At 44.9% G+C, this 21,545-nt stretch overlaps 1 protein-coding gene across 1 annotated transcript; it reads left to right on the forward strand.

Moving 5' to 3' along the window:
- Window positions 1-5,798: 5,798 nt before the first annotated feature.
- Window positions 5,799-21,526, forward strand: VCP (valosin containing protein). Its single transcript, XM_079548761.1, has 15 exons — window positions 5,799-5,971; window positions 8,051-8,193; window positions 9,701-9,831; window positions 11,273-11,404; window positions 11,819-11,921; window positions 13,766-13,899; window positions 14,139-14,274; window positions 15,226-15,338; window positions 15,967-16,131; window positions 16,229-16,351; window positions 17,386-17,598; window positions 18,820-19,128; window positions 20,040-20,195; window positions 20,550-20,704; window positions 21,106-21,526. The coding sequence occupies exons 1-15, from the start codon at window positions 5,805-5,807 to the stop codon at window positions 21,209-21,211; spliced, it is 2,286 nt and encodes a 761-aa protein (XP_079404887.1). The 5' UTR covers window positions 5,799-5,804; the 3' UTR covers window positions 21,212-21,526.
- The last annotated feature ends 19 nt before the right edge of the window (window positions 21,527-21,545 follow it).

Genomic DNA, 21,545 nt, shown 5'->3' on the forward strand with positions numbered 1-21,545 from the left:
GTGCCTCTCGAAGGGGTCACAACCCACGGAGTCAAACCTTCCAGAACTGTCCCCAGATCCCTTAAATTTGGGAGAAAGCATAACAAAACCAAACCTCGGGTCCCCGTCCAGGAGCCCCAGCCTTAAGCACCCTCCCTTCGCCGGCGTGACAACACAGCGTATCCTCACGCTCTCGCCCACGCACGGAGCGCCCGGCAGAGCCCGTGCGCGGTCATCGCACCAGTGACGCTCGCCAAGCTGTCAGTCACCAGCTCCCGCCCTTCTGATTGGCTGCAGCGCTCATACTCCGTGTCTCTCCGCTCAGGTGCTAGCCAACCGTGAAGCGAGGCGGGTCGCTGTCGGGGAGGGAGCTCCCGCCTGGATTTTCCTATTGGCGGATTTTTGCTATTGGCTGCCCGGCCCGCGTTGTCTGGTAGAGCGGCCACAGCAGAGGAGCGCTGCGATTGGCTGACCATTGTGGCGCTTGGCTAGTGACGATTGGGAGGTGAAAAGGAAAGGGGCGGGGCGAAGGACAGAGGGCGCTCTTTCTTTTTTTTCTTCCCCCCTCCCCTTTCTATCCGCTTTCTGATTGGCCGAGCTCCGCGCGGGGCGGAATTTCCGATTGGCCAGCGCACGCTGTTGCTAGGCAGGTGAGGAGGCGCGGGGCGGGGCGGAGCTCCCCCTTCCGATGAGTCGGCTCTGAGCTTCAGTCAGCGCGAAGCGCCCCGACCCGCGTCCTCCGCGAGCCCGCCCCGAGACCCGCGTCCGCCGCCGCCGCCCGCTCTGAGGAGCCGCCGTCGCCGCCCGCTCTGAGCGTCGCGCGCTTCCCCTCGCCCCTTTCCCCTCAGCGCCATGGCCTCGGGATCCGAGTAAGTGTGAACTCCTGCCGGCAGGCCGTGGCCTAGGCCCGGCGCTCAGGCATTGGGCCTGGCACGGCCTTCTTGCCCGTCCCTCGCCTCGGCGCCGCACAGCGCGGCGCTGCCGGGCCGGGCCGAGCCGTTCGGAACGCGGCGAGGGCCCGGCTCCGGCTCCCGATCCCGCTGTGTCATGCAGGCCCGAGCGGGCGGAGGCGGGGCCGGGGGAGGAGGGTGGGCCGCTCTTCGCGCTCCCGGCCGGGCGCGTGCCCGCAGGGGGCCCTCACCGCCCCCTCCCGCCGACCGTGCCCGGGAAGCGACGAGTCACGGCGAGGTGAGGCTGGGCCTTCTCGCCGCACCCCGCTGTCCCGCCCGCGCTGGGTCGCGACCGGGCGGCGCTTTGTCTCGCGGGACCCGGAGGAAGCGGTGGAGCGGCCGGCGAGAGGGGCAGAGTCGCGGCCCGCTCTCCTTCCCGCGAGCTCCGAGCCGCCCCCGGGCCGTGGCCGCGGCCTGGCAAGTAACTCGGCGTGGGGAGAGACGGGCGTGTTGTGCTGTGCCGGGCCGACCCCGCGGCAGCTGAGGCGGTCCGCTCTATTTTCATCTCCCGTGCCTTTGCCTCGCGCCGCTCTCGGTTCTGGGCTGAGGATCGTCTTTCACGCTTCTCAAAAATGAGCTGGGCAATAACAGTCCCGCAGCTTCCATCCCACGTGCTCACACCGCTGGGTTGGCTCTTGAAATGAGTAAAGACGGCGCCCGAACTGATTCCCTGAATCCGGAAATACTCCGTGGCATTGCCAGAGGCACTTTCGGTCACTTTAGTGTCTGTTGTTTGTGTTCTGATTTTCTTTTGCAACTCCTGAAATTTAAACCTGGTCCTGCTAAATCAGTTCCTTGAAGGTGTGCCAAGAATTCAGCATCTGTGGTAGAGCTTGTGATGAAGGTGATGGTTTAATAGAACTATTTTTTAGCTGAGTGAAAAAGACATATTTTCCTTTTGCGAAGTTTTCTCACCGCATAGAAAGTTACTCAAGTAGGGAACAGTTGCCTTTTAGCCACAGTTTTTAATTCAGTGCTGTTGGCAACCATCTTGTTGAATTTTAGCACTGCACGAGCTAACAGAGTGTGGTTTCTTGAGACATTTTTGTTGTGTACCTGTCTGGCTCATCTTCAGCGTGCCTTTGAACTCACTGCTTGGTCGTCCTGTGCTGTTCCAGTAAGTGGCTGCAGTCATCTGAAATGCCATTCATTTGCTTTAATGGATAAAATGTTTTATAGGCTTTTAATATCTACCTGGGGAAAGCAGCTCCATTTGTATCGTGGATGTTTGGGCTCAGGATGGTAAGAAGCTACTGACAGGTTTGTCTCAGAAGGACGTTAATAAAAAAGCCCAGCAGGCTCCAGAAGGCATGATTGTTTTCACTTTCATTGCTGAAATTGGAGTCATCTTGAGTCAGTGACCTTTCACTATGTATTTGCCACGGACTTACAGGAATGTATTAGTTCCCTAGTTCATCAGGATTTCTTGTGATTTTAGTTGTTTTCTTTAGTGTTTTTTTTTTTTTTTTTTTTTTTTTTTTCAGGAGAATGGCTGATGAGTGATTATTTTCTGCTTGCTTCATGTTGTCTGCCATAATTTGCAGCCTTTGGGTGTTACTGTCTGCTGAACAAAGGTGCTCTGACGCACAGAAAAATGTTAGAAGCGTGGAAATATTTTAGAAGCCCCCCTCTACCTCTAAGAAAGGAGTGAGAGGGAAAATGAGTGAGGGAGTTGACAATAGGGATGAGTGGGGGAGGTGATCTGAAGATGTTGCAGTTTCTCTCTGGCAGAAAACTCATAGAGGAGCATTAAAAGTTACTCAGGCCAGGTGTCTGTCTTGGCACTTCACTGGAGTTCACCATCACACACAGGAGGGCTGGCAGAAGAGGATCACAATGCATGTCGTAGGTTTAGTATTTCAGTTTGGGCTCTCCTTCTGAGGGGCATGTTTTGTTCTGTCTTTCCAGTTAATGCTTGAGAAGCCCCCAGGAGAGGTAGAACAAAAACAAATAGTGATGGTGATATTCTGAGTTGTAACTGAAAGACAGGGCAACACTTGTCTGTCAGAGCTGGCGCTTTCCTGTGTGACTGTCGTGTAATTTCCTAAAACCTTTATTTTTCTTTTTTTGCACAACAATTAGGTTGGATAACTATAACTACTATATTTAGACCCCAGACATTTAGATATGTGTATGCTGATTCCTCTAGATTTTTTTTCTAATGCTTCCAAGTTTCTTCAATTGCTCTAGGTGCCGTAATGTAATGATAGCATTGATTCAGCGCTTGCTTCTTACCTAGGAAACTGCAGATTCAGTTCTTTGGTACCAAAACTTTCTCCTCGCATTCAGCAGAGCTAAATGTACCTCTTGCTGTGCTGTTCACTGCTGTGTACTGCAAAGTGTTTGCGCTTTTTCTCCTCAGCTTTTATGCAGCTTTTGGTTTATTGAAAGCTTTGGTCAGAAACTTTTTACTTGCTGCCCAATTTCTCTTCCATTTTATCTTGTGTCCTGGCATGTATTTCAGGCTGCATAATAATCTCTGCATCCCAAGAGATAGTTACTCAGTTTCAATGACAATTTATGCAGCCAAAGTCTGGCAATGGTTTCTTATCAAAAGGCCTTTGGATCCGGTCTGATGTATGGAGGAGTATGATTTGCATTCAAACTTGAACAGACTAAATAGAGGTATTGTTGCTGTCTGGTGTCCCCTAGTTTGAGATTTGCAGTGCACCTACTGAAATAATTTCCTTTGCCCAGGTGCTTATGCTAAACAAAGTACTTTATTTGTTTGCTGTTTTGACTACTGGCCTGGTGGCATATTGGTCCCAGTTTTCTCAGTTAGGGTTGTTTTGTTTCTGTGTAAGTCCCAGCCTATTTAGGACGTTGCCGAGACCGCATTTTCCCTTGAAGATGGCAGCTGTGGGCTTCTTCCTGCTTGTATACAGCAGCTTTTCTTGTATCTCACTGGGTTTAGAGAGTGGGTCTGGAGCATTTCACACGATTGAAAGGGGGATATATTAATTTCTTACACGTTGCACATGAATGAAGAAAGGGAAAGAATTGACTTGCCCAGTGCTCACAGTCCTGGAAAAACATGTTTTACAACTCCTTATTTTGTTCACTTCCCTGTCATTTGCAACATGTTTCCTCTGCTACTGGGATTTATGCAAAGCTTGAAGACCTTTTAGAAAGCCACTGACTGCGCTCCCTGGCTGCTGCTTGTTGTCCCTCTCTAAGTGTCAGGGAAAAGAGGTGGCTCCACAAAGTTTGTCTTGGAAAAACTTCCGTCTTGAGTGTGTGGGGGTGACGTCACGCTGTAGACGAGGTATGACAGACCTTTCTGATATGCTTCTCAAGATGCAGTGACCCTGTTAAGCGCAGTTAATCCTGCAGCATGCTGCATTCGTACTGAGTAGTGCTTGTTATTCTGCTTCCACTCGAGGTTTGACTTCCGGTTATTTTGTCCCTCAAGAGCTAAATGGAGCCAACACGGTTGTCCACAAAGAGCTGCCTGCTCTTTGCTGCTTGCTCAAGACAGAGAAAAGCATTTTTATTATTGTTGTCAGAATCAAGCTGAACTCTGCATTATTTTCTGTGACCTTAAATGTTGGCACATCTGAACAACTTAGAGAAAAGTAGTCAGATGTCTGTTGGGGGAAGTTACAACCATATTGCTTTTTTGTCTGGCTGAAGTACAAGTCCAGGAGCTCCTCAGGAATCAGTTGGCTCCAAATCGTGCTTTTTTTTTTTTTTTTTTTTTTTTTTTTTTTTAAGAAAGTGTATTAATCTGCCTTTCTTTCATTTCCTTACTATTTCTATTTGCCTTGACAAAGTCAAGCAAACCATTTTCTGTCGTATTTCTTGTGGTGTAGTGTGCTAGAGCTTCAGAGACTTCTGTGAAGATATTACAGAAGGATTCTTAAAAAAAAAACCAAAAAAACAACAGTTTTTAATGAGCTCTTGATAATTTCACTGGCTTGCTAGCTTTAACTAATAGACCTTGACAGGCAGAACTCCTACCAGCTCTTCCTGTCAGGGTAGCTGTGGCATTGTTTTTTAATTCCTCCATTTATCTGGGATCGGACACCAGATGGACTTAAACTTTTGTTTCAGTGGCAGTGGTTACATGTGATTGCAGATGAGTGAGTAATTCTTTTAGGGAAAACACTGTCAGCAACATCTCAGTGACCGCTTCTTTTCATAGATAACTTTATAGCCATTTCCATTTGGGACTGACTTAATGTTTACTCACAGGAAATGTTGTCGTTGAACACCTGAAACTGGTGCTTGGGAATAACATTCTCCTTTATTTTACAAACATGTATAGATTCTAAAAGATACGGTGATGTGTAGAAAATGGAAACCAAAGCAGGGGGGTGTCTGCAAAGGGAGGAGTGTTATCACTTAAACTCAGTCCTTCTGTTTTCTTCACCAGTTCTAAAGCAGATGACTTATCGACTGCTATTCTGAAGCAGAAGAACAGGCCCAATCGGTTAATTGTTGATGAAGCCATCAATGAAGACAACAGTGTTGTATCACTGTCCCAGGTGGGTCATCTATTAACAAAAAAACTAATGTAGATAAAACATAAACAGCTGCTGTGTATTAACTTGAAATTTAACTCTGCAGCCTGAATCTGAATGTTTGTATTGGAAACTGCAGCTGTTACAAGTGAGGGAGATGGACTGTCTTGTTTTCTAGCACTCTAGCATAATAAAAATGGATTTTCATCATGAACTTTTAAGATTCAGTTGAGTTTACGCCCTCAGTCTGGTTTCAGGATTAGCTCTTGATCTGTGCAGTGAGATCCAGTGTCTTTGTGGCTTCAGTACGTCACTTCCATAATTCACCAAGGTCAAGTGACTTGCGTTCAAATGCTTGAATTCTTGTCTTATCAAAGGCTTGTTCTAATGTTCTTACTGTTAACAGGCAAAAATGGATGAATTGCAGCTGTTCAGAGGAGACACTGTTCTCCTAAAAGGAAAGAAGAGGAGAGAAGCAGTCTGCATTGTTCTGTCAGATGATACCTGCTCCGATGAGAAGATTCGCATGAATAGGGTTGTTCGCAACAACCTGAGAGTGCGCCTGGGTGATGTGATCAGGTGGGGACTGGCTTGCTAACACGTGCGTGTGCCTTAGTTGCCTACGTAATTTGTGTACTGGCTCTGAATTTAGAGACAAAGTTTGCAGGAATTATTTTTATATCTTTTAGAAGAGACCTCTGAACTGTTTCCAAGTGTATGGCTTCCATCAGGGATCTCACTTCACTTTTGCAGGTGTTTCTGACTGTGTACACACTCAGATTAATACTGAAAATTGATGGTAAAGATTCTTAATGTCTATTAGCTCTTTCAGAAACGTAGCTCCTGTAGTTAAATTGGGTAGTTCAATGATCCCAAGTTTACTTTGTCAGATGAACTTGCAAATTCTAGGGTTTTTTTTATGTCTATACAAATAACAATGGAAGGCATCAAACAATATTGTAACCTATCTCACAGTATCTAGCTTAAGAACCCAGCTGCCTTGTGACATACAAGTGTTCAAATGTGCTGGGGATGGATACAAAAAGCATGAAGCAGTGAAGATTAAAAGACCTCAGAATATGTTTATATTCAGAATGTCTAAATTTCAGGTTTTGTTCTGAAAGTAACTTTATACCTAGGAATTATTTAAAAGTGTTGCAGGAATAATTTTGTTGTGCAACACTTGGAGAGGGTTCTGAGATAACATTGTGTCAAGTACATCTTGGCTTATAGGAGCTAGGGAATGCCAGGTGTGCACTTTGGAAGCACAGAAGTGTTATATGCAGGCTTAAATATGGGAAGGCTGACGGTTCCACGATTGAGAATCTTCCTAATTTGCAATCTCCTACATTTCTGGGAAAACTGGAGCCTGGCACTGTACTTTCAGGGTGTTAACTGGCATAACTTTTACATGCAAACTGTTTCATACAAACTTTGTTGAGGAGAGAGGTGAAGCTATATCACCTATCTCTCTAATACTAGAAAATTCAAATTTTAAACAGTACCCTGTGTGGAGCAGGATAGTCCTCTGACACGGTTTGTTTCAAGTAAAGGTGAATGCTCATTTTAGATAGGGGGTTACTTTCAAAGTCTTTCCTAGTGTAACAATTCAGCTTTTCTGATGGGACTGTGTCTGTGGTAGTTCTCAACCCTATAAATCAGTTAATAGTGTTGTTGCAGCAGTCAGAAAACTTCCACATTTGTTGCCCTGTAAGTTTTTATTGCTGATATTTAATTACTTATTGTATTGCTTTCTGCAGATTAGCCTCTATCCAAATCCAGATTCATGTGCTAAACGCTTCCTGCTTGTGATCCATAAACTATTTTCCTTCTGGGGCAGTCTGGTTTTTCCTCTACTCTTTTGCTGTATCGTCTTTGTAAAGCCTATGTTGAAAGTATCTGTGAAGAGTGTGTAACAAAGTAGTGCATGAAAAATGTTGCAGTCAGTTGCAATTCTATGTAGGCTTTTGTTAAGCAGGCAAAGCCAGTTTGAGCTTTCTACTTTTCAGCTGCAGCTGTCACTGCAGCGGGCTTTTGGCCTGCACACCTACACTATAAAATGATAGTTGCAGTGTTTATTTAAAATGGGAGAAGGGGCCTTAGGACTTCCACCTAAGCTTCAGTTTCTGAAAAGTGGGATGTCATATGGATGGATACCTGGCTGCAAGCTGATTACCACTGACTGGTACTTTGAGAACCTTTGCAGTGTATCAGGAGGCTCTGATTCCTTGTGGTAATTTACAAGAGAGAGATGAAAGAGAAAAGGTACCCGCATCTCCATTTTCCCAGTTGGTTCAGCTGTAGCTAGTTCCTTATTGAAACAAAAAATAGCTTGTAACTCCTGCAGGTCATTTTTCTGCTCTAGTAATTTGTGAATTTTGGGTTAGTGAAGGACATCCTGGTGGAAGAGCAGGAAGAAAGTATGAAACTCCCAGCAGGGTTGGATGGAATGAAGGAAGGTGTGATGTGTAGACGAGCTCTCTAGGGTGTTTTGTTCCTCAGCATTTAAATGTTCTTAGGAAGGTGGGAAGTCTCAGCAAGGATTTGGATAGTCCTTCCCAGGAGTTGTACCAACCTGAGAAGAAATACCACTGCCTTTTTCAGACCTGTGTGTAAGTCCAGGGTGATGTGGCCAACTGATGTTTTCTTCTGTTGCAGCATCCAGCCCTGCCCAGATGTGAAGTATGGCAAACGTATCCACGTGCTGCCGATCGATGACACAGTAGAAGGAATCACAGGGAATCTCTTTGAGGTCTATCTCAAACCATACTTCCTGGAAGCATACAGACCAATCAGGAAAGGTAACAGCACTTGTTATTGATGTCCTGGTTATGTGCTGTAGTCCTGAGACTGAGTAAAGGTGATTTCTATGGACAGATCTTTGCAAGGCATCAGACTGGCATCTTTAGAGTGAGATTTTACTGATACTGATATTCATCTTTTTTGCTACCCAGAGTTTGAGTATGTTTAAAAAAAAAATAAAAAAAAAATAAAAAAAGATTGGGTAGAACTTGGGAGAAAATCTTAAACTAAGTTGCTACAATTTGAGAGGATTGGGTCTTTGCTTCTGTATTAAGCAATTAGTTGGATATACCAGGAGACACTTTCATTAAATTCACTTCTTCAAAATCAGTTAATGACTGAGAGAGTGCTTAGAAAACCAATTGCAGTTTTAGAGCAATACCAGTAGCACATCTGCTGGAACGAGTACGTCCTAATACAGTGTTATCAAGTACATCAAGTGCAAGTTGAATAAAGTTTTCCAGTTTCTGTGGCCCAATTCAGTCAGGAGTTGTATTTAATAACATATTATTCTGCTTCTAGAAACAAGCAGTTGTTGCAACTAGTAACAACTTCCTGAGATAAATTCAAAGTTTTTTATTATGTTAGAGATTGTTGTCCCTTCCCTCATTGCTTCTGGATAGAATTCATTCTTTGAGCCAGTAGGCTGTAATAGGACATTCAGGGCTTATCTTTGCATGTCCTTGTGTGGGCTGGAATGGCCACTCCAGGAAGTCACCTGGTTGGAGCAGTAGTGGCAAAAGCAATGTACAGATGGTGGCTGGAGTGAATTTCTCTAGTGAAACGGCTTGCAGTTGCTGCTCTCAGACATAAGGCACTGGGAGTCAAAGTGGGGCAGTTGGGGAGCTGTGTAAAGAAACAACCTTTTTGGGATCGAGTCTCATGTTGCTCTGTGTATTTCTTGAAAACCTTTGGTTGCTCAGGCTGGCACACCATTTCGGTCTGCCTTTGGTTTTTCCCGTCTCACGAATTTTCACTTGCAGTTGTGCTGTCTACTGTCCCTTGGGCTATACACTGCAAGCAGGCAGCTCATTTGTAAATTGATAGCTAGTTTCTAAAGGCAACAGAGAAAAACATGAACATCTTTCTTTTGAACCCTATTATTAGCCTGTTTATTTATTTTTTTTTTTCTAAACAGAATCTGAAGGGCTTTTTCTTTTCTGGTAAACAAAAAGAGTCCTAAAAAAGCTAAATTGAAACTGAATGAACAATAAATATGATAATTATGTTTGATTGTTTGGTATTTAGTTGGAGCATTCCTTTCTGTTGTTTTCTGTTTGTTTCTGCATGAAATTTGAGAAAATTAAACTGCTGCAGATCTGAATGATGTCCTGACAGTCACAGTATTTGCAGTTCTTGAGTCTGAAATACAGAGCAGTATGAAAAATGCCAGTGGCATATGCATATATAGCCTATTTCCTTGTCCTCTGAGGCTGCTGGGTAGTACAGGGATGGACATTTGCAGATGTCAGTTGCAACAGGGTACTGAATTGTGGGTTTTCACAGGTGACATTTTCTTGGTGCGTGGAGGGATGCGTGCGGTGGAGTTCAAAGTGGTGGAGACAGATCCAAGCCCCTACTGCATAGTGGCTCCAGACACCGTGATCCACTGCGAGGGAGAGCCCATCAAACGAGAGGTGAGCGGGATCCTGCACACAGTTCTTGTACTGACTCCAGTCTGCCCTGTAAAATCTCTTTCTGTGACAGTGCTTTCAGCTCTGGGAATGGCATTTTGTGTGTTGAATGCAATGCTGGAAGCTCTGTTTCCAGGGGATGAGCTGCCGCTGGCAGTGGTTGGAGAAATGTGCTTCCACTGTCCTTCCTCAGATACTGAGATTACACTAATGCCTAGGCCATAATTTGGTAGCAGCTGGTTTTGCATCTGCTTCCAAATATCTAGTGCTGGGCACTAAGTGGAATTTATGGACATTAAATGCATCATTTAATTCCGGAGTTCCTTTATTTCAAGCTCTTGAGATATCTAACCTGGGACATCCAAAGTTTAAGGCAGCCTAAGTGGCTGGTCCATCAGGAGTAAGCCACCTTACTTTCATAGAATAGGAAATCTCAGGAATAGGAGTAATTTGCCACGACTGCCTTTTAACTAGCTGCAAATCAGATTGAGTGCTGTTTTCTGGTTCCCTCTCTGTCTAACAGTTGTTGGGCACTGAATGAGTCCTCCTTGGGCTCATTAGGACACGACAGAGGCAGACAGGAGCAGGTTCAGCCAAGGTTACCAAAATAATGATGAGCGGGAGGTCAAAATAAATGAGATGGGGCTGGGAGAGTGGGCCTATGCGGCCTAGAGTAGGAAAGGTGAAGCAGCAGGCCTACTGGCAAGGTTGAAAGGTGTAGGCAACCTGACTTTACTGAGAGCTGTGCCCAGGGACAGGACTAGAGGCAGTAGCACAAGCTGAGTCAAGAGAAGTTCCTGGCAGATAAGAGGAAAAAGATTTCCATGAAGCCTAGAGCAGAGCCTAGAGAGATCAGGAATCTCCATCCCTGGAGATCTTCAGCACTTGTCAGGGACAGTCTGATATTGAAATAGTGTTACAGGCTTGGTGAGCGTTTGAGCCCCTGTAAGATTCCACCTGATGTTTATTTATGATTTTTGAGTGGCCTAATGTTACAGTGTCCTTGTTTCAACTGGGACTGAGTTGATTGTCTTCATTGTGTCTGGTATGGTGCTACATTTTAGCTTTAAGATGAAAACAATGTTGATAACATACTGATGTTAGTTGTTACTGAAAAACACTGTACAGAGCCAAGGACATTTCAGTTTTTTAGCTTCAGGGTGTTGTCCAACAGGGTGGGTTCTGCTGAGAACCCCCTGTGGGGGTATGGACCCTGTCTCTATGGGGGTTCTCTGGGATACCTCCTGTGGCAGGCAATTGCCATTGAATGTTTGGGTAGTCAGAGCTAAGAAACAAATGTGAGAGACGTGAGAAAGACTTGGAAATGAGATTCTCAAAACGACAAAGAAATGACACTGAGCAAAAGCCCAGACTCCTGGATCTGGGGAGGGATTGTCGAACTATTGTTTTCTCTCAAGTGTTTGATACGTTTCCTTCCTGGTAGGATGAAGAAGAGTCATTGAATGAGGTGGGCTATGATGACATTGGTGGCTGCCGGAAGCAGCTGGCTCAGATCAAGGAGATGGTGGAACTTCCCCTCCGACATCCTGCTCTCTTCAAGGCCATAGGGGTGAAGGTAAGCACCTGTGTGCATCAGGTGGGTGAGTGGTCTTGCTTTCACTGATGGCTCATTGTGTAGGAGGCTTAGGGTGTACTGGAGAGGAATAAGTAAGAGGAATAACTTGTGTGTTGTGTGTCTTCCTTTTTAATGCTGGTATTAGGGGAGAATTTCCTTACGTGTTTTACAGATTGAAGCAGTGGCACTTGCAAAACAGAGCAATGTTTTGAATAAGCACTGTTGGTTACTGGCGAGGTTTTTGTTTGTGTGTCATGCAAAGTAGTCAGGGTGTTGATGGTAGCGTAGCAGCTGTTGCATGAGGTTGCATCATCATTTCAGACTGACTTTATCAAGTGCTTGGAATTTCACTGTGAAGATTCTTAGGCATTCTGATACTAGTTTACCACCTAAATCCCTTTTCTCTTTTCCTAGCCTCCACGGGGAATCCTGCTATATGGTCCACCTGGCACTGGCAAAACACTGATTGCCCGAGCAGTGGCCAATGAAACTGGGGCTTTCTTCTTCCTGATTAATGGTAAGTTTTGGGTTTGCTTTGGACCAAGATCTGCTGTGTAATCATTCATCCAGCTAATGGTAATGAATGGTTTAAATAAGGCTTATGTAGGCACACTGTGTCCTTGATGTCTGTCCTTGCTTACCTCTTTCAGGTGCCCCCCTAGAGTTGCTTAGAGGCCATTTGTGCAGAAGAATCTGTAGTGGCACCGTACTTAAGTGTAGTGGTTGAAAGGCAGCTTTGTGTTGCAGGAACTTACAGTCTGTTTGAGTGTTCATTTATGTTGTAGGGGCACAGCTAGGAGTGAAGCAGTGAGATTATTCCATGTATATGGGTGTAAACACTTTTTTTTTTTTGCCAGCATATTTTATTCAGAAGAGAAACTACTCTGCATTGCATTTATCTTCCCTTCAGATAAAGTACAAGACCTGTTTTGTTTCACTTTTCTTTAATTGGGAGGAACTTTTCCTGAAAGCTGTAATGTGCACCTTGGAACTTAGCTACAAATAGCAGAACCTCATGCTGATCATTATCACTTAACAGCAGTTGAGATAGATAGGTACTAGTTTATGTCCACTCTGAAGACAAAATTCTGAATTTTCCTCAGTACTCTTCTCTCCCATTTTACAATCAGTGCTACAATAACTGAATGTTTGTACTTGAGAACTGCTGCTTTTCCTCTCTCCTATGATTTTAATGAGACCCACGAAGGTGAAAGCATAGCAGAGTGCAGCAGTATGTGCTTTTTACTTAAAGATGTCATGGGAGTGACCTGTGGTAGTGAATTAACTTGCTTTTTATTTGAAGATGTCAGAAGTAAATGGACGTCTCTACGCACACATTGCCCTTGTCTTATACTTCCTAAGTGTATGAGCTGATAATAAGCTGGTCTTCACAGACTTGTGCTTCTGTTGCATTGCAAAAATGGCATTTGTTGTCAGGATTAGTGATGCGCTGTCTGCTCATCCCAAAACTGAAGTAGCAGGCAGTAGACAGAGCTGGTGTGAACTGACAAGTTACCTGAAGTGAAACAGTACCTGCCTGCACCAGTGGCTCTGCAGCTAGAGCACTTCACTCAGCTAGCAGCTTTACACTCCTGAGGGTCAGGTTTCTTTTCCTTGGATCCTTCTGAAGAAGCATGCTTTGTCTTCGTGATCACTCCCATCATCATGATGGAAAAAACCTAAACAAATTACATTAAGTGTTAGAGTTTAGCAATTGTAGGAAGTCTCAGGGGATTGCTGTCCTTTCTGGAATTGATGTGTTGGTATTTTTATGAATTAATACTCTGGGGGGAGGTTGCATGGGGAGCTTTTTTGGCTGTTTGCTTGTGGGTTTGGTCTTTTTTATTGGTTGTGTATGCGGTTTTTTTGTTCATACTTGTTTGTTTTGTTTTGGAGCTTATTTATAAACTTGTACAGAGGTAAATGCTGACCTGTGTAAAACAAGCTGAAGACAGTTTCGGTATCTTACAGCTTTTTCCTTCCCTACTCTGGTAATTCATCACCATATAATTTGATTGCTTTTCTCGCAAGCTAGGACTGGCATTAAGTGTGTGGTGGCACATTACAGAGAAGCTCACCAAGTGTGAAATAGGGTAAGAAAAGAGGCAGCTAAAGGTAGCTCACTGTAGTCAAGTACTGCATTCTGTTAGAGTAAACTGAAGACACCAGAGTAACGATAGAAAGTAATTCCGCATGCTGTTCTTGCCTTTTCAGCTGCAAATTTAGTGAATTTGGTTGATAGTGTTTGCTTTGGCTTGAAATATAGATACTCCCATGTGAATGTTGTACTGAAAAAATTCAGCTGCATGCCTTGGAGCTAGCTGCTTCTCTTCTGGGTGCCACAGTGCTGCTATTTTTCAGGTCCTGAGATCATGAGCAAGCTGGCCGGTGAGTCTGAGAGCAACCTGAGGAAAGCCTTTGAAGAAGCTGAAAAGAATGCACCTGCCATCATTTTCATTGATGAACTGGATGCCATTGCTCCGAAAAGAGAGAAGGTAAAAATAGCCTTTGGGAGCTTAAGATGCATCTGTACACCCTTTTTGGTAGCAACTGGCATGAATCTCCGTGCTCTGAGTATAGGGCAAGGCAGCAGTTGCACCTGAGAGAAACTGTGTGTCAGGCACAATGTTTCTAAGCAGCTGGTGGTTCTAGTTTCTGTCTGCTGTGGTGCAGCACTAATACCTGTGCTGTGCTGAGGAGTTTTAAGTCTGATCATTGCTCTCCATCCCCACAGACGCATGGAGAGGTGGAGCGTCGCATAGTGTCCCAGCTGTTGACTCTTATGGACGGGCTGAAACAGCGAGCACACGTGATTGTTATGGCAGCTACTAACAGACCAAACAGCATTGACCCAGCACTCAGGCGATTTGGTAACTGGTTTATCTTGTTTTGTCTGTCAGATACTAGCAAGGCTATGCTTCAGGCGCCTTGAAAAAACTGAAATTTAATATTAAACCTTTTCTGTGTTTGTTGATTGTGATTTGTCTCGGACTGCTTGTTTGAGGTTAACTTCTGGGATTCTGGGCTTTGGTATAATTTTCTAGTCTTATGGAAATAACAGAATATTTGAAATCTAGTAGTAGCCTTTCTTAGTTGAGCCTAGCTTGAAGGAGTAAATGGCTTCTTGAGAAGATGTTCATGCCTCAGGCTGCAGAACAATTTTCTGGCTTCTCTTAATTTTTATTGATGAGGAGTCGGGTAGTTTCCGAGATCTGGGTTTCCAAAACTCTGCGATATGATTGAATGTCTGGTATACGAGCAGTGAAGACTGTAATAGCAAGCCAGTCTAGTTTACAGGACAAAAAGGCATCTTCAGTCTGCAGAGACATTACTGGAGGCTAATGATAGACATATGTATTTCAGTTAGTATTTCAGTAATATGTAGGCTTTCTGCCTCCCCATGTTAGGTTTTGGCATTTCACTGCTTGAGTATTGCTATGATGAGTACTAAAAAGTTCAGAAAAGGTAAATTGTTCTCTCAAGTTCTTATGCTCAGGACACAGAGATAGGAGTAAACAAAGATGTCTTGCAATATCTTGGAGAAGCATCTTTTTCTGCAAATGATGCAGAAAAAAGTTACTAAACCAGTAGCAATCTGTTTTTTGAAATCCTGAACTCTAGTTAACATAGACTTTCCTTACCCTGCTAAGGCCTCTCCTTCTCTGATCTGACTCTATGCTGAAAGATGCTGTAGAGAAACTCAAAGCTCTGGCATTTTCTGAAATTATGGCTTGTCAGGTTGCTCAGTCAGAAGAAAACAGTCACTGCAGCTGCTTTGGTTTGTAGAATCAGTAGCATAACTAATGTTTTGTATTCCTCAGGTCGTTTTGACAGAGAGGTAGATATTGGTATCCCAGATGCAACTGGTCGCCTGGAGATCCTGCAGATCCACACGAAAAATATGAAACTGGCTGATGATGTGGATCTGGAACAGGTGAGCAGCATGATGTTGGAAAAGGTGAATGTTTGTTGTGCGGTGTTACATAGTGGAAGAGCTGTTATGGCTTTGACCAGCAAATGTTAGTTGCTCGTTTAGCACATCTTTAAACTGGTGGATGTGTGACTCTGAGCTTTCTTCTAATTAGTTTATCAGTGACCAAAATCCTCTCTTGCTCATTAAAAATGGCACTGCAGAGTGAAGCAGTCATGTGTCAGTAGAATCTGCACGTGGACTGCCACTATCCTCTTGTGTTTGTTGTGGCATTCTCTTCAAAAATGAAGTAAGTTTAAAACAGCTCTTAGGGATATGAATGTTGTGGTGATTTGGGACACTCATTTTTTTTTCCTGCAATCTCTATCCTGAGTGAAGAGCTCCAGCCTTTGTGATTGTCTTTCTGCATACCTTCTGAATTCCAATTATAACTTTGATCTCAGACTGGGCACAGAATAGTGTCTCTGCCTGTTAAATATGTGATAGTACTGTTCCTGAAAACCACAGTGGAGCACTGACATTCCTGTATTTCATAGTTTCACTGCACCTCTGAATGAGTGACCAGAGCATGCCTTTCCTTGTGAATGCTTGCTTGTATCCCTGTGAGTCATAGTCAGTGCTTTGCTTTCAGGTGGCAAATGAGACCCATGGACATGTTGGTGCTGACTTGGCTGCTCTTTGCTCAGAAGCTGCTCTTCAGGCCATCAGAAAAAAGATGGATCTCATAGACCTGGAAGATGAAACCATTGATGCTGAAGTTATGAACTCGCTGGCTGTGACCATGGATGACTTCAGGGTAATGCAAAACTGCCCCTTTTTCTTCTAGGTACATTATCTGAGACGTTTTATCATGACATGATACAGTTCTGTACTGCTGTTTCTTCTATTAACAGTGGGCTCTGAGCCAGAGCAACCCTTCTGCTCTTCGGGAGACTGTGGTGGAGGTGCCACAGGTTACCTGGGAAGATATTGGTGGTCTAGAAGATGTAAAGAGAGAACTCCAGGAGCTTGTACAGGTGAGGATTTCCAACAGATTTTTGCCCAGTCAGCATAAAAAGAATCTCAGTATTCTGTTTTGGGCTGTGAAATGCTGAGATTTTTAGAGTAATTGCTTGTAGTGGACTGAAAATACCCTAATATTCTGTGTTAGCGAGCGGAGGGAGAGGAAGGTTTTGGGAAGCAGCTTTCCTGTCAGACTTTCTTTGGTTGAGTCTGCAGTGACATCTTTAGCGAATCTTGTGCTATGTGCAGAAACAGCAATAGTTCTGCTTAAGTGGAGACCACTGCTGAGAGTTTTATCATGTTTTATTAGTGGCTTTATATGCCAGAAGGTGAATGAAAATTCTTTGCACTGAGCCTTCAAAGAGCTTTTTGTCACTGCTAGCATAGGGACAGGTAAGAAGTAATAGTGAAGTATGCTATGAAGGGACACAAAAAGTCACAAATGCTCTGTGGAAGCTGCTTGTGTCTGCATCAGTATGGCTGGGTTTTGATACATTCCTGCTTTCAGTTAGCACTGCAGAGACACCTTGTCTGAGTGTTAAAAACAAACCAAACAACAACAAAAACCCATTAATTTTTAGTCTAATTTTCTGGTGTTCAGTCATTGCCTAGATCTGACCTTGTTGCTAAGGATAAGTGCTCACATTAGACACCTTGCCTATCTCTGGAGGACAGAGCTGACTAGGTTGGATGATGAGCTGTTTGTTCCCTTTCGCTTCTGCAGGGCAGAGCAAAGCTATGTTTAAGCGTGCTGGAAAACTGCCCACATTGTAGTGTTGAGTCCTTAAGAGTAAACGGACTGTTCAGGGCAACTTTGCAGTTTAGCTGTGGTGCTTTTCAAACCAGTCCCCATTTAAAAAACTCCAGTGGCCCTGAGCAGACAGAATCCTGCATTTAACTCACGAGAAATCTCAGGGTGTTTTTTTTAATTGTTTTTTGTTGTTGTTTGTTTGTTTGTTTTGCTTCTTTGGGGTTTCTTTTTGGTAGGAACAAAGCACAGGCCTTTTGCGGTCCGTCTTAAGGTTGTTGTGTTATTGTTCTAATTTAGTATCCTGTGGAGCACCCAGACAAGTTCCTCAAATTTGGCATGACTCCATCAAAAGGCGTTCTGTTCTATGGGCCACCTGGTTGTGGTAAAACACTTCTGGCCAAAGCCATTGCCAATGAATGCCAGGCAAACTTCATTTCCATCAAGGGGCCGGAATTGCTCACCATGTGGTTTGGAGAGTCAGAAGCCAATGTGCGCGAGATCTTTGACAAGGTAGGTGTTTATTCTGCTCCCTGTTCTGTATTTGCGCGTAGATGTCCCACATACTGTCTCCACTGTGCTGGGACTGCACTGTCTTAACTGGCCTGGTTATTGTTTGTGTATTTTGTGTTTCTCCAACTAGCAATGTGAGCAGGGGCTGCTTTCCTGTTGCTGGGGATTTAATTCTCTTTGAGAAGCTAGATACATAAATGGATTTGTCCTTCTACAGTCGGTATCTGTTATTACAGATGACAAATGTCCCAGTGCCTTAGCAGTGAGGCCAGCATTAGGGTGACATAAACATCCCCCACATATCTAGTAACTTATTTTGAAACCTCATCATGTAATATCCACTACAGATGTTCAAAGCGTCCTACAGGTTCTTGTTCCTCAGTATGGAGGACATAGAAAGGAGTTTGACTTCTACTACCCAGATCCCTGTAGATAGTGTCACCTCCTGTGCCAGAAGGTACATGTCTTGTTTACCGTGGGAGTCTTCTTACAAGGTCAGGGAAGCTGCTGAAAGAGCAAAGTCGAAGGAAGAATGAGAGGAAAAAATTGTCAGTTGGAAAAGAGCCTCAGATACCATCTGCTCCGAGTGTTTGTCCAGAGCACAGAGACAACTTGGAAATTTGGTTTGCATATGATAGGACCTCATGTATATTAGTTCTGGACACATGCCAAACATGGAGAATCCTTGACATCTGTAGCCCTGTGTGCTAGTGTTTGAACTCTCTTGTTGCGAAGGATTTTTTTCCTTATTTCTAATTGAAACTTTCTTTGCGGCAGTTTGCACCTGTTCTCGCTGCACACCTTGAAGAAGCATGTGGCTCCCTTTTCTCTCTGACTTCATGTTTGGTACTGAAGGCAGTGACTAGATCTCCCCCTTCCACACGGCATCTAAATACCCCAGTGCTTAAATAACAAAGTGATATCCCAGATCTTGAATGGAGAGTTCTTGCACAGGCAGTTACCCTCTAGCCATCAGAGCTGACACCTTCTGTCTGTCTGGTTCACAGTGATCCCTGCTTTGGGTAAATTATTTTGTTACTAGTAGAGTTTATGGAGGGTTTGTTTGCAGGAGACAGCTCTAAAGCAGCTCCTTCAAGCTCTCCAGGAGGTGACAGTGCTCTGATGCTCTTCTGAACTGCTTTGATTCTAGGGGGAGGATATTAGTATGAAACCAGTGTGCTCCTTGCTTGATGGTATTTAATCATTTGTTTTGCTTTGCAGGCCCGCCAAGCAGCCCCTTGTGTGCTCTTCTTTGATGAGCTGGACTCCATTGCAAAGGCTCGAGGTGGGAATATTGGAGATGGTGGTGGTGCTGCAGATCGTGTCATCAACCAGATCCTGACAGAGATGGATGGAATGTCCACCAAGAAGAACGTCTTCATCATCGGTGCTACCAACAGGCCAGACATCATTGACCCAGCTATCTTGCGCCCTGGCCGCCTGGATCAACTCATCTACATCCCCCTGCCTGACGAGAAGTCCCGGGTTGCTATTCTTAAGGCCAACCTGAGGAAATCACCAGTTGCTAAGGTAGGTGCTATGTGTATCTGGTTTGATTTTGCTCTGTGCTCCACATACTCCCCATGAGCTGGGGGCAGAGAGAGGGTTGGTGCCTGCTACATACTGTGCAGAGCTGGGAAACCTTCCATCCCTGAAGGATGGAAGTGAAGAGGTAAGGATAGGCTCGAGATCTAAAACTAAGTATCAGTGCAGCTAGATAGCAGTGTGTAATGTACCAGGTCTTTATCACATAGTACAGTTCTGCCCACGGTGCAGGAATGGGAAATGCCTGTTATGGCAAGATGGAAAGGATTCTTGTACTCTGAAAAAGTAAATGTAGAAAACGGGGGTGGGAAATGGAAATTGAAGAGGAGCCATTGCAGTTAATTGCTGAACTCTTTCATAGACAAGAATTATATCCCTTTCCTGGGGAGCAGGCAGTAATGAAATCGATAGCATTTATCAGAGAAAAGCAGATGCAAAGCGAGTGAACAAACTTCTTTAGGCCACGCTTAACTTTTTAAGTGCTGTTAGGAGGAGGTTCTGGTGCCACTGTGCCAGTTGAAGGGAGAAGGTTGTTCCTCTTTATCTCTCTCTGCCCCATCTCCATTTCCAGACTGAAACTGGTCCACTGATATCAAATGCTAAGATCTGAGCAAATTATAGCTGAAATGTCAAGTCAGCCTGCCCCTTCTTGAAAGTGAGCAGTGGGGTGACGTTTGTAGCCATGTGGCAGGTTCTTGCTGGATGTGGGGGGAAGCGTGGCCTGCCCTAGCGTGTAGCATACTTTTACCAGGAACATGAGCCTTAACTGCTTATCTTCTTCATACTGGCCAAAGTTAAGGCAGTGCCTTAAGGCACCTCTTTGTCCTTTGAGAGTACAAGGTGTAAATGCTTTCCTTGTGGGCTGTGTTTTTTCATTTGTTTGTTTGTTTTGCTAGGATGTTGACCTGGATTTCCTAGCTAAGATGACCAATGGCTTTTCGGGGGCTGACCTGACAGAAATTTGCCAGCGTGCCTGCAAACTGGCCATCCGAGAGTCCATTGAGAGTGAGATCAGGCGAGAACGTGAGAGGCAGACCAACCCTTCTGCCATGGTGAGTGGGGCACTCTGAGCTTTCCCTACTTATGAGATAGGCAGCCCACTGCCTGTGGGTGAGGGATGATGAGTTTTTCTCAGTAATCCTCAGATGAGGACGAGTAGGCTGTAGGCTCTTGGCACAGAGTGCTGAGCTGGAGCACTTTGTTCTCTTGTGGGAGGGCGAGGGCCTCCTATGGTGCCTCATCACTGGCATTGCTCAGCAGGCCCCTGCAGCAGCTGTGAGTCAGTCTGCTGCAGCATCCCCCTCTAGCCCCTGTCTCAGTGGGTATTGATGCATCCTGACCCAGAGGGAGGTGTGGGCAGGTGCTGAGCTGCACGTGGCTCATCTCAGCTCTCCGTCCTGCTGCAGGAAGTGGAGGAGGATGACCCAGTTCCTGAGATACGCAGGGATCATTTTGAGGAGGCCATGCGCTTTGCTCGCCGCTCTGTCAGTGATAATGATATCAGGAAATATGAGATGTTTGCACAGACTCTACAGCAGAGCCGCGGCTTTGGCAGCTTCAGGTAACGGAGGGAGGCGGGGAGGGCAGAGCGAGGTGGTTAGCCCCGGGAACAGAGCGCCGAGGGCAGTTTTGATGTACTCTGATAACAATCCCTCTTCCACTGCTTTTTCCCATTCTCCCCAGTGTTTACAGCCAGCTGAGCACGTGGTGGGTACAAACTGCACTGCAGGCCAGTTGCAGCTGCTCTGTTAGTGCTCCTGAAGCCCATCAGCCCTTTTTCCTTTAATACAAGCAACATCTGGCAGCGCTGTAAGCCTTTTTATGACCTGCCATAAGACTTCACCGCATTTCTTGACCTTTTCCTTCTTGGCATCAGGGTGTTGATGTGGAGGGAGGGAATTGTGCTGATCTGTGGGGAGGCTTCTGAACTGCATCTCTTCTCTTCCTCGCTGCTGTGTGCAGGTTCCCATCAGGTAACCAGGGAGGCGCTGGGCCGAGCCAAGGCACAGGAGGTGGCAGCGGGGGCAATGTGTACAGTGAAGACAACGATGATGATCTCTATGGTTAACTCGCTGTCCTCAGTGGACCAAACTCCAAATCAGGCCACGTTGTACAGGGAAAATCCAATGTTAATGGACTCTCGGCTTCTTCATTCCTCAGTGAGAACAGTGTAGGTGCACGTCAGACTTTGTACAGGGGATGTTTTCTGCAAACACAAATCCAGACCGATGTTCAGTTGGGAGGCAGACAGTGAATTAACAAGGAGGGGATCCTACTTAATTTCTGAGAAATTTCTGTTCTAGTTTATGTGGCAGAATCAGCAGCTTTAGCAAAGGGTACAACGCTAGCCTGTATTAAAAAAAAAAAAAAAAAAAAAAAAAAAACTACAAAAATAATAATTA

This window comes from Tetrao urogallus (genome assembly GCF_951394365.1).
Source record: "Tetrao urogallus genome assembly, chromosome: Z".
Classification (NCBI taxonomy): domain Eukaryota; kingdom Metazoa; phylum Chordata; class Aves; order Galliformes; family Phasianidae; genus Tetrao; species Tetrao urogallus.